Raw genomic sequence first — 13,148 nt, 5'->3', positions numbered from 1 at the left:
ATGAAACTGACCTTTGACCTTTTGAATCCAAAATGTCATTACTGCAAAATTATTCTATCAGACATCAAGTAATGCTTGGGAATTAAACTTTGGGGACCCTGAATATCTAGACCGAATTTCATGGCAATTTGTCCAATGGCTGTAGGGATATCTTACCCTAGACTTCAGTGTGGGAGGTAAGTAGCCTAAATACATTGATGTTGATAGGTACCCCTCCTATCCCTAATGCATTCAAATCTAAAAAGATGCAATAAACGCACTATCGATGTGTCCTGAGAACACAGCCTATTATCTTTTTTAATAATGCTACATGGTGAACAGCAAATCTGGGGTTGAAATCATAGAAACAGTGGAGTCGTGTGACTTTACTTATTTGAAAGTATTTGTCACGTCACAAGTCCTTGTGCTCTGCACAGATTTGACACCTACCCACCCCCCTGCCTGCTGTTATGCCCAGCTCTCTGAAGCTTGCTACAATGCAGTTTCCTGGCAATGTCGGCAGGGTGGCAATGAGGTTGCAATGCAGTGCTTAAGATTCAACTGAAAATGCTAAATTTCAGGACTTTTTAACTGCCACAGGAGCTCTTGTGATGTAACCATAGGGTTTTTATTTAAGCCATGTTACCTCTAGTCTGTTTCCAGCCCTTGTACCTCTTCCCACTGTGTAGTTGCACAATGCAATGCAGGAGGCAACTGACTACATAGGAAACCCAGTCATTTGCAGGTACTTTCCAGTGACTTACCACTCGCTTGCTCTTACCTGCTGTGAGAAGATGCAGTGCAGGCAGAGAGCAACCATCACTACGGCCAGCAGCACGGTGGCCACGTTGCGCACATCACCCAGTGACTCCACCAGGGGAATGCTGCCCACCTGCCAGTCGTAACACAGCACGATGGGGGCCAGCAACAGCCAGGCATTGAAGGACAGCAGGTAAGAATAGGTCAAAAGCCTGAGGAGAAGGAGTAGAGAGCGATGGAGGATGTGAGGCACAAAAATGTTGACCACTTGAAAATTGATACATGTGAGTTAAGTTTTCAACAACTCATTCAGTATTGAATGCAACCAGCGACACACTGTAAGCTCCGGGCCATTACGCACACACTGTCACCACTGTGGCACCACTCCTCTTATTTGTATGAGGTAGAGTGCGTAACGACTGTTCCTGCCTGCTGTCCCAACATAAGTTCACTATCTGTGAGTGTGTGTATGTGCATTTGCTGTGCACATCAGCGTGCCATGAAATAGTTTACCCAGTGACTTTTTTTTTGGCCTTCCATTCCTGCTTGGCTCACATTTGGGGATTTAAACAGTGCATAACTATCTTACCTACTCTCACACAACAGCAGGTATGTTACATGAGTGGAGTCTTTTACCCTGACCCAATACCTGTATGTAAAATATTACTAAAGGTAAAAGTATGCAAGTATAATCAGGAAAATGTACTTAAAGTTTTACAAAAGTAAAAGTACTGTAAAAATGTCCCTGTGACTGTAGTAGTCTCCTACTGTATATGATATCATCAGATTATTGACTCATGCTTTAATGTAAAAGTAGGATTTGACTGTTATAGTTGGCTGAGGTGGAGCTGATTTTGAATTATTATCTGATGATTATTTTCATTATGGGTTAATCTGCTGATTATTTTCTCCATTAAGCGATTGATTGTTTGGTTTGAAAAAATTCTGCAAATAGTGAGAGATAGCATCACCCTTACCCACAGCCCCAAGAGGCACCTTCATAATGTTTGTTTTACCCAACCAGCAGTTCAAACCTCAACACAAAAATTATTGAATAATAAAAAGCAAAAACAGTTGTAACGAAAGCTGTCAGATAGAGGTAGACAGTGGCACTCAGATTTGTACTTACAGTACCTGAATAAGAGTATTTAGTTATATTCCACCACTGGGTACAGCTTATGGTATATTATCTGTATGAGTTTGTGAGTATGAGTTGACTTGTGACTCGCTTGTCCTGACCAATGACTTGACTCGGCTTCCTCAACTTACAGCGAGGACTCAACTTGCTTGATTTTCACCACAGTGACTGGGGAGTTGCTTCAGACTTGAAGGTAATGACTTTAGACTTGCATATATATGACTTACTCCCATCTCTGCTACCTCCAGCAGGATAACATGCCTTGTCATAAAGCTCAATTCATCTTGAACCAGTTTCTTGTACATGACAATGAGTTCACAGTACTCCAGTGACCACCACAGTCACCAGATCTCAATCCAATAGAGCATCTTTGCTATGTGGTAGAACAGGAGATTCGCATCATGGACGTGCAGCCGACAAATCTGCAGCAACTGCGTGATGCTATCATATCCATATGGACCAAAATCTCTGAGGAATGTAGAATCTATGCCACCAAGAATTAAGGCAATTCTGAAAGCAACAGGGGGTCCTACTCATTCTGAGTAAGGTATACCTAATACAGTGGCTCATGAGTGTATGTGTAGTTGTAACATTTTTCCATGGAAGGTGCAGCCCAAAAATAGTTTGAAGGCACAGCTTGGCATCATAGTAAATGTGCTTCTTCTCTTTCTTGTTTTCAGGGGTTAGATGCAAAGATCAGTGCCACTTGATTCATTGCCATTATACATAATAAGAACAGTTATTATGTGCAATTATATAGATGTAGATACAGTAATTGTATTAAGAAAATGATCACTTTGAAAACAAACTATTAAAGTGACAATGCATATAATCACTGAGGTCTTTTGGAGTGCATGGGGCGCTCCTGAAGACCTTCTTTGACACTGTGGTGGCATCAGCCGTCTTTCACGGAGTAGTCTGCTGGGGCAGCAGCGTCTAGGCTGCAGATAGAAAGAGACTGGACAAGCTGATCAAGAAGGTCAGGGGTCCGTTTCACAAAGCAGGTTTAGTGAAAACTCAGAGTCTGTTAACCCTGAAATGAGGGAAACTCTGAGTTTTCCGTTTCAAAAAGGGAGGTAACTCAAACCAGAGAAAGAGGGGTAACTCTAGCTTGTTTCAGAGAGAGAGGTAACTTAAGCTCTCGGTCAATTACCATATAGTAACAGACTCTATGAACCTAACCTGGTCGGGACCAGGTTTTTCTCAATGAACCTTGAGTTTCTCTCTGTCTCTGCCCTCTTTCAGAGCCACACACTCCATTTGATTTCCTCATTCATTCAGTCAGCAGGCGAGTTTTGGCGTAGCCTAGTTCTGCTGTCTGTCTTTTAAAAAAATCATTTAAAAAATCAGAGTCAGTATATTAGAAGTCCATTAGGCACAGTAGGTGGCAACTTTTTTCACTAACATGGTATGTCCTTTTGATAACGACCCCGTGGATGAAGGTGCAGAATTACTGCGCAGAGAATTAAATATTCGTCGGGAGATGGTTATCAGACCGCTTATAGATGTTCTAGGATTTCCTCACAATTATCTTATCTTTTTGAGCGGTACCGTTTCACGTCACAGTCCATCATCTACATACACTATGGCAAGCCGTTTCAACATTTAATCACTAAGTCTGACTATCCGGAATTACCATTATAGATATCTATAACGTCATTTTGACTAGTAGTAATGTCATTGTGACTAGTATGAATTTTAATTTAAGATATCTGTAACATCATTCTGACTAGTCAAAACTGAATTACAGATATCTGTAATGTCATTTTGACTAGTCAAAACGGAATGACAGATATCTATAACGTCATTCTGACTAGTCAAAACTGAATTACAGATATCTATAATGTCATTCAGACTAGTCAAAACTACAGTTACAGATATCTGTAATTCAGTTTTGACTAGTAAGATTCAAACTATTTTTGCCATTCATGTGTATGGGGTTTGTCATTATAGATATCTACAATTACATTATGACTATCTATGATTCCAGTTTGAGATATCTACAACGTCATTTTGACTAGTCATAATTCAGTTGCGGATATCTATAACGTCATTTTGACTAGTCGTAATTCAGTTACAGATATCTAATAATAATTCATAATTATTATTAATTATTATTAATTATTAATAATCATAATTCATTCATTCATTCATTTTCTAACCGCTTCATCCTCTTGAGGGTCGCGGGGGGGCTGGAGCCTATCCCAGCTACATCGGGCGAGAGGCAGGGTACACCCTGGACAGGTCGCCAGACTATCGCAGGGCTGACACATAGAGACAAACAACCATTCACGCTCACATTCACACCTACGGACAATTTAGAGTCTCCAATTAACCTAGTCCCCAATCTGCATGTCTTTGGACTGTGGGAGGAAGCCGGAGTGCCCAGAGAGAACCCACGCTGACACGGGGAGAACATGCAAACTCCACACAGAAGGGCTCCCACGCCCGGGATCGAACCGGCAACCCTCTTGCTGTGAGGCGAGAGTGCTAACCACCACACCACCGTGCCGCCCCTAGTCATAATTCAGTTGCGGATATCTACAACGTCATTTTGACTAGTCATAATTCAGTTACAGATATCTACAACATCATTTTGACTAGTCATAATTCGAATTCAAGATATCTACAACGTCATTCTGACTATCTGAAACTCAATTCAAGATATCTACAAAGGACCATGTAGATATCTTCAATTGATGATAATCAAAGATATCTTGAACTCGAATTATGACTAGTCAAAATTAAATTGTAGATATCTCAAACTGGAATTACAGATATCCACAATTCAGTTGCAGATATCCGCAATAACAATTGCAGATATCCGCAACTACACTGGAGATATCTATAATGACAAACCCCATACACATGAATGGCAAAAATAGTTTGAATCTTACTAGTCAAAACTGAATTACAGATATCTGTAATTAGAGTTTTGACTAGGCAAAATCTAATTAGGGATATCTTCAATAAGAGTTTTGACTAGGCAAAATTATGTTGCAGATATCAGTAGCCTAATGAATATCCAGTCTAGCGATTAAATGTTAAAACGGCTTGCCATACATACACAACCTAATCCGTCCTTACATTTGCAACGTTACCAATTGTAGTCATGCTCTCACATCCCAGCAGATATTGTGTGTTGCGCTGTGTTTCTTTGCAAATGGAAGTTTTTTGTACAATGTCGGAGATGCTGAGCACTGGAGTAAGGCTGTATGGAGGGTGGTCAGAAAAGTGTGCTCGTTTTACAGGCATCTGCCTTCTTTCTGTTGGTTGAGTAGAAGTCTGTGTTAGTTTAAATAGGCTTAATTATTCAACAGAACATGATATAGGCCTAGATGAGAAGACATTTATGTGTGTGAAAGTAGCATTATGTTGGGGGTAAAACAACTGCACAGTCAAACAGCCACTTAATATTTACTTTACAATGTAAAACATGATCAAAATGAGGTAACCCCATGAGATTATGCCGAGGTCTTACCTGTTTGAACAATGTTTTTATATTTCATCTTAAACTGCTGCCAAGTGCGCTTCTCCCCCGCGGGATTGCACCTAAATGAAATAAATTAATAGGCTACCATTCAAGCAGTTTTCCCCTGTAATATTATTGTGATTGCAAAGGACTACATTTAAACTTACGCATTCTCCCACGCCGTCTCCCTCTCTTTTGCAGCTGCAGCGGTGTTGCACTTCTTTCTGAAAACGTGTTCAAACTTGCCGTATGAGCGCATTAAGATTTCTAATTCTAGTGGGGTGAAAAACGCAGCCCTCCCCGTCCCCGTTGCCATGGTGACTCGTCGAATCGGGGCTCCATTGATGCTGGCTTTTTATAGTTGTGGTGCACGCGCTTAACTCCAGGGGAAACTACTCTGAGTTGATTAAACTGATTCAAATCAGCTGTTCTGGAACCGGAAACTCAGAGTTTCCTATCTCAGAGTAGATCAACTCAGAGTTCAGAATTAGACTCAGAGTTTGTTGAACCTGCTTTGTGAAATGGACCCCAGCTCTGTCCTGGGATGCTCTCTGGACTCAGGGGGTGGGAGAAAGGAGGATGACAGCCAAGCTGTCATCTCTGAGGACTAATGATTCCCATCCTCTGCAGGAGGCGATAAAAGCTCTGGAGAGCTCCTTCAGCAATAGACTGATTCACCCAAAGTGTGTGAAGGAACGCTATCGCAGGTCCTTCCTGTCTGCTGCTGTCAGGCTATATAACCAGCACTGCGCACAGTAGACTGCACCATGGACACTTTATTGACACTATGAACACTTTATGGACACCACAGCTGTCTGCTGTTTTGCACATTCACTGCTGCTCATTATTATCCACTTCCTATTATTATTATTATTATTATTATTATTGTTGTTGTTATTTATCGCCATCTCTTGTATTTTTGTACTTATTTGCATGCCTAGTTATTTAAGTTTTTTAAGTTTAAATTTGAAATCTTTAATCTGACTCTTTCTCCTTGACTGCTGTAACACTGGAATTTCTCAATTATGGGATCAATAAAGGTGTATCTTATCTTATCTTACCTTATCTTATCTTATCCTATCTTATCTTATGATTGTTAGTATTATTGACAGCAGATGGATGCAGGGCTGCTGGGATTTTCCAAGACTCTTTCACAACAGTGTTGTGGCAATGAAATGAATTGCCAAACATATTTCCAAAAACAAATGAGAAATGGCTTATGTCCAGTGTTCAGAAAATTTACAACTGGAACATCTTTTGCAACCCATTGACATGCTTAAAGACAGTTACTTTGCCTATTTCGTCAGCCCTCTCTGTGAATGTGGTCTGATTGAACTGACTGAAAACAAGGATTTTCCTGAGAGACTAAGCCTGACCGAGTATCAAAAACTGGAGATCTGCCAGGAGCCTGAAAATACTGTGTTAAATGAAAGAAACTTAATGGATGAACCACCCCTTAGTATGCATTTTGATGCATACATTTTGATCATATTATGTTGTAAATTTGTGGATGTTATTTAAACTGGTGAATGATTAAGGAACATTTCTACTTTTCTACATATATCAAGTATAAACTCTATATAACAGACTTTAGAGCAAGCAGAAAACAGATCATGCAAAAACCACATGATTTCCTCAAATGGCTGGATCTTTTTCTTGGTCCAGTTGTGAGGAAAATACAAATACAAGAAGGAATCAGATATCACAGTTATCTTCGCTTGAAAATGTTGATTTAAATAAACATGATGATGGTATTTTGGTCCATGACCACTAAGAGTTTGGATTTCTCAAAAGTTATAATGTAGATGATGCCTTGTTAAAAAAATATCAATATTGGCCTGCATGTCAATATTCAGAGCTACTCAATTCATTTATGGGTCAAAGACGAATAAGGATTTGAAAATTGAAAATAAATCAAATTGGCTAAAAATGCCAATTTAGGCACTTTCTATCTTTATAAGAGTGTTCTGTACATAACTCAACAAAAATAATTCATTTTAAAAATGCAATTAACATTTTTCAGTGAATCATATGGATAATTCCATGGAAAATGTCCTTCCTGGGTAACGGGAATGGAATTAAAAATTAATTAAAATGTCTACCATTGTTGGCATATAAAAGTTTATAGATAACTATAGTTAGAGCTCAACAAACAATTACTGCTCAGAAAACAACATTTTCATCACAATTAATGTAATATATTTGGATATTTATACTGAAATGGGTTTATTAGTTGCTGTTGATCACACAATGTTCCATGCCAAAAAGAGAAAAAAAGATGGAAAATGTCTTAAAATGTTTTATAGTAAAGGTAAAAGGGTTGTTATTGTATCCTCAACTCAAGAAACATGATTGAGTAATATAACATGAAAATCTGGGTTAAACTACTTGACTGTGTCATTGTTACCCAGAATGACATGCTGTTACCCGGAATGACATACTGCAAGATTTCAAAGTAATTATCATTAAAGGCTGTCTCAGGAACATCATTTTTTTCAACAAACATACATAATACAAAGAGACTGACAGCTGTTAAAGATCTGAAAAGATGTTTTTTAATCTTTCATTTCATGCAACAATGTAACTCATTTACCAAATAATGCAATGATGTTTCCGGGTCAAATTGACCCGGTGGATATTTAACCATCTAAAAGTAGTTTAAAACTAGAAAAGCACTCAGAGAGTGCAGACCTCTGCCAAGTCGGTGATATTCACTCCCCCTCTGCATCAGATTTTGCAGCCTGCATCACAATTAGGTTTCTTTGCATCACTATCATTATTAGGTTATATATGCCTTTACCATGGAGACACTGTGGTGTATTTACTTCGTTTTTATTTTGTACCAACACAGAATATAATCTTTTTTGTATTTTTCACAGTCTTTTTTCCAACACAGAACATTAATTTCAACTTTAGAATTTAACAATATTTAGCAAGTAGAACGAGACGTGCTTTCCGGCCACCAGATGGCGCTATTTTCACCGTCTTAATTGTTGCTGAGGCTGTCAGACCATAGACTTTATTTATTATTTTACCCACTTTGCTTCAACCAATCACCACCAAAATTTTATCATCTGTTCCTTGTCCCATTATCCACCTTTTCTGGAAATTTCGTCAAAATCCGTTTTTAACTTTTTTGAGTTATTTTGCAGACAAACAAACAAACAAACAAACACACAAACGAACAAACAGACAAACAGAACAACGCCGGCGGAAACATAACCTCCTTGGCGGAGGTAAATATATTTTTCTCTATAAACATTATCTTTAGCTCAATTGACATTAATGTATTCATTATTTAATGTAATCAAGTGTTTCACCCCTTACAGATCATGATTTACTTATGAGAATTCACTCGTTTTTCATTAAAAAATAACTTTCAAACTGATTTCTTTTAGTACACTGGCAAAAATGAGGCATTCAATATTCTATTTGGCCATTTTTTGATATGAATGTTTCTCTTGGAGTTGATGGTCTGAAAATTCATCATCATGATCAGAGTTGATCTCAAGATCATCTTCATTTTCAGACAATTCCTCCTCAACTTCACTATCCTGATCAAGGATATTCCAGAGCCTCCTGGGCTGTCATTCTCTTCTCTTGTGTCTCGATTTGCAAGAAATGTGATATTTTTACCCTTCCTCCATTATCACTGTCGTGTCAGTAGTCATTTTCATTTACATGTTCATTACACTAATCAAGTCCAGCAGAAACAGTTTCATGCTCCAAAACTTAATAAAAACATGTTTTCTGTGTTCTTAAACATTGAAATGGGTCTGCCTCTCTTTATCAGACAGTGGCACCTGGAAGAACAAAACTGACCCTGAAACATCAAAAACTGTACTAAAACCTTATTAAAAACATAAATATTAGATTATAGCATTATTATTGGTTCATTTTTGGACTATAACTTCACAAAAATCTATGATAATGGCCTGTGTTCACTGAATCAGATAAATTCAAAATAAATAACAGAAAATGCCATAAAAGTTAAAAAAAAAAAAATACATAATATTGCTATTAATATAATATAACAATATCAAGTCAATGCCTAAAAAGCTACAGATACTAATACAAATCTGCATTGATAAACATGACCACTCTGGATAACAGAGGACATGTCCTGGGTAACAGAAGATCTTTGTTATCCAGGGAGGATATACTGTTATCCAGGAAGGACAAAAAAACAATTTTCCCTTTATAATCAGGCTTTAACTAGGCCTACTGTGGAAAACTATAACTTATACTTCAACGCATCAGTGTAATATTTCACATGAAATAGGTAGTTTTTAAATATATAAACATCATAAATGTTTTATTAGCGTTATCCAGAAAGACACGATTTGAGGACATATCGCACCAGTGACCGAAAAGGTCAAAATATCAACATTTTAAGAGAGACTTTTTGACCTTGTAATGTGTTTTGGGGGTCCTTCAGAATCTTCTGGCTGATACAACAGTCTGTCACATGACTATCCAAATCCAAATATGGTAATATATAGCCACTATAGTCTGTTACCCAGGAAGGACATTATGGAAATCCAAATATGGAGACAAAAGTATTTCTTGTGTTAAAATGTAAATAGGGCGGCACGGTGGTGTGGTGGTTAGCACTCTCGCCTCACAGCAAGAGGGTTGCCGGTTCGATCCCGGGCGTGGGAGCCCTTCTGTGTGGAGTTTGCATGTTCTCCCCGTGTCAGCGTGGGTTCTCTCCGGGCACTCCGGCTTCCTCCCACAGTCCAAAGACATGCAGATTGGGGACTAGGTTAATTGGAGACTCTAAATTGTCCGTAGGTGTGAATGTGAGCGTGAATGGTTGTTTGTCTCTATGTGTCAGCCCTGCGATAGTCTGGCGACCTGTCCAGGGTGTACCCTGCCTCTCGCCCGATGTCAGCTGGGATAGGCTCCAGCCCCCCCCGCGACCCTCAAGAGGATGAAGAATGTTAGAATGAATGAATGTAAATGTAAATAAGCTTAGCATTGTTACTATATTTGCATATGTCATTGCAAACATTAACACAATTATGCCCCAGTAGATAATTAATCCTTTTATTAAGATTTCTGACATTTTTTGCATATTTTTATACTTAGATTTAAGCGGGGACGTTACCCAGGAAGGACAATTTGGTACTTTTGAGCTCAATAGCTCCTTAAATTTTCATTTCTTATAGTGAATACTCATATGAGTAAGTAAAGAGGGGAGAGCTGTGTAACATAATGTAGTGTTTTGAAATATTTATATATTTTTAACATTATAAATATGCTTTGGACACCAGAATTAACATGCCACGTCTTTGACCCTTTTATTGTTACAATAATTATTATGATTCATTCTGTACAGCCTGGCTAGTTAATTGCCAACAGTTTACTGCAAAGAGCTGTCTTTGTGAATGTTAGTGGACATTAATCTATCACACTTTAGGTAGTGAGGTGCTTGGTGCATGGCATCCTGACTGATAAGCAGCATCCCTACCAAACCACAACACCTACTCTAATGATCCAGTTGTGCTATCTCAAAATGTCGCAACAAGCAACTTTACTCTTCAATGTGAAGAAAGACGGATGGGCCAAGAAGTTTGTTGATGAAGCAGAATTTGCGGCCTGGAGTTGGGCCTGGTGGCTCCCGACCTCGTCCTCAACTTTCAGATTGTACTTACTTTCTTTTCTATTAAGTACCTTAAACTCAAGTAGTCTATAGCCAAGGAATCACTGGAGACACGTTGAATCAAGTGCAACTGAGTTTAATGTGCTAGCAGGCAACAACACATACAACTCAATGAGTCAAGCTCCGGAGCAGGACTGAGGTTTCACTTTCTGTGCGCTCTCTTTTATGCTGGTGAAGATTCTGTCAAATCTCCACCTTTTTTTCTTTAATCCTACCCACCTGAGCCCGAACATAATGGTGTCACGGTTTTTCCCTTTTCCGCCGAAGCCAGTTCTAACCGTGTAATCTTTTCTGAGCAGCCTGGGAACGACTCATATCTCCAGGCCATATTAGGCCGGGCTGGAATTTCCCAAACCTTTCCCACCATTATGTTCAAGTCCAGTCTCACGCTATTTTTTAAAAATAATACATATTGAATCCTAGGTACTTTCCATTACAGTCTTAAGTGCTTACATGCTATACATAGACAGATGAGTGTGTGTGTGTGTGTGTGTGTGTGTGTGTGTGCGCGCGCGCGTGCGTAATATGTGGATACATGAAATAGTAAACCGATATATGACTGGGTGTACGTGAGCAGAGTACACTGCCTCGACAGATATTTTTAAAGGTCAATCTGAGGACAAAGCATAAGATCAAACGAGTACATTACACTACATTAAAGCATAAGATCAAATGAGTACATTTCACTAAATTGTAAAGACTAACACTTCATCTCGTTAATGTTAATATAATATTTTATGGAATGTAAAACTGTTTTTGTTAAATCCCACTCTTATATATTCTTAGGTTTCACACGTCAGTCGGATTGCACAGGAACCACAAATCACTCTGGCAATGAGAATAGAAATACAGTAAGTACTGAAAGAAGTATTTTACGGCTGGAAAGATGGTCTTGTTTAAAAAAATAAGCTTTCTATGTTGTAAAGAGACAAAAATACTTGGTGACACTTCATATTAAGGTACTGTAATAAGCATTAATTAATGCTTAATAAGCACAAATTAACAGTTAATGAGCATAACTGACAGTTATTATTGCTTATAGGAGCATTATAAGCACTTAATAGAAACTTTGGTAACAGTTTATAAACCTATACTAAATATTAATAACATGTCTATTTACATTAATTATAATTTATAAGGGTTAATTATAGAATAATAACCACATTTATTACTGGTTTATAAGACTGGTTTATTAACATAATTAAAGACCTAATGAGTCTTAACAATAGTATACAACACATTTATTATTGGCTTTTAAGATATTATTGGGTACTAGAACATCCTTAAGAGTTTACAGACAATTTTCAATATTAACAAGATGTTTTTTAACATTAATGAGACAATAAGAAGTTAATATAAATACCATATTAGATTAGATTAGTTTATTTGTCCTATTAGGAAAATTTTCTTCACGCTTCCACACATCCTGAGTGCCAACCCGACATATACACATACCCCACAGATACAACATACATTTGCCACACACACATGGATTCTCAAGCACATAAAATACAGTATAACACAGACACATTTACACATTTACACGTCACTGCCGTTTTAGAGTTTTGTTTAGTTCTGTGATGGCTTTGGGGACGAAGCTGTTGTTGAATCTTATGGTTAATAAATGCTTAATTATGCATTTACTAATAGTAAATAATGATCCTCTGCAGCTACTGGATCTAAAGTGGGAACAGTGTCGTATAACGGTTAATGAATTATTAATATGCTTAGGGCTCAAAACTAACGGTGTCCCGGCATCCCGGGGACTATAAAAATTGCTACTGGGACACAAAGATGTGTCTGGGACAATTCTGGGACAGCAAAAAAAAAAAAAAGTCAAAGCAAAATCGAAATGGGTGTTATTTACAACATCATTACGTATGAGTATCGGAACTCAACTCACTGCATGACGGTCATGCTAGGTGCCACTCGCCAGCTATGCTCGCCACTCCACATCAGAGCACAGAACCTAGCAATGCTGAGATGGTTGAAAAAAAACTGATGCAAGCCCCTCCAGTGCTGTTCCAGTTGGAGTAGGATGCGACACTTTGCTTATTAACAGCTCATAATGCGTCTTTGCAGCTACTGGATCTAAAGTGGGAACAATGTCGTATAAAGGTTAATTAATTATTAAT

General features: G+C 38.2%; 1 protein-coding gene across 1 annotated transcript in view; it reads right to left on the bottom strand.

The window, feature by feature from the left end:
* tmtc1 (transmembrane O-mannosyltransferase targeting cadherins 1) overlaps positions 1-13,148 on the bottom strand; it is a 301,187-nt gene that overhangs the window by 99,358 nt on the left and 188,681 nt on the right. Inside the window, exon 7 of the mRNA XM_049567069.1 lies at positions 761-950. Within this exon, the coding sequence (XP_049423026.1) occupies positions 761-950 (190 nt within the window). The remainder of the gene's footprint in view (positions 1-760; positions 951-13,148) is intronic.

This window comes from Epinephelus fuscoguttatus, linkage group LG22 (assembly GCF_011397635.1).
Source record: "Epinephelus fuscoguttatus linkage group LG22, E.fuscoguttatus.final_Chr_v1".
Classification (NCBI taxonomy): domain Eukaryota; kingdom Metazoa; phylum Chordata; class Actinopteri; order Perciformes; family Serranidae; genus Epinephelus; species Epinephelus fuscoguttatus.
Note: the sequence above shows the minus strand (reverse complement) of the source record. Positions and strands in the feature narration are given on the sequence as shown.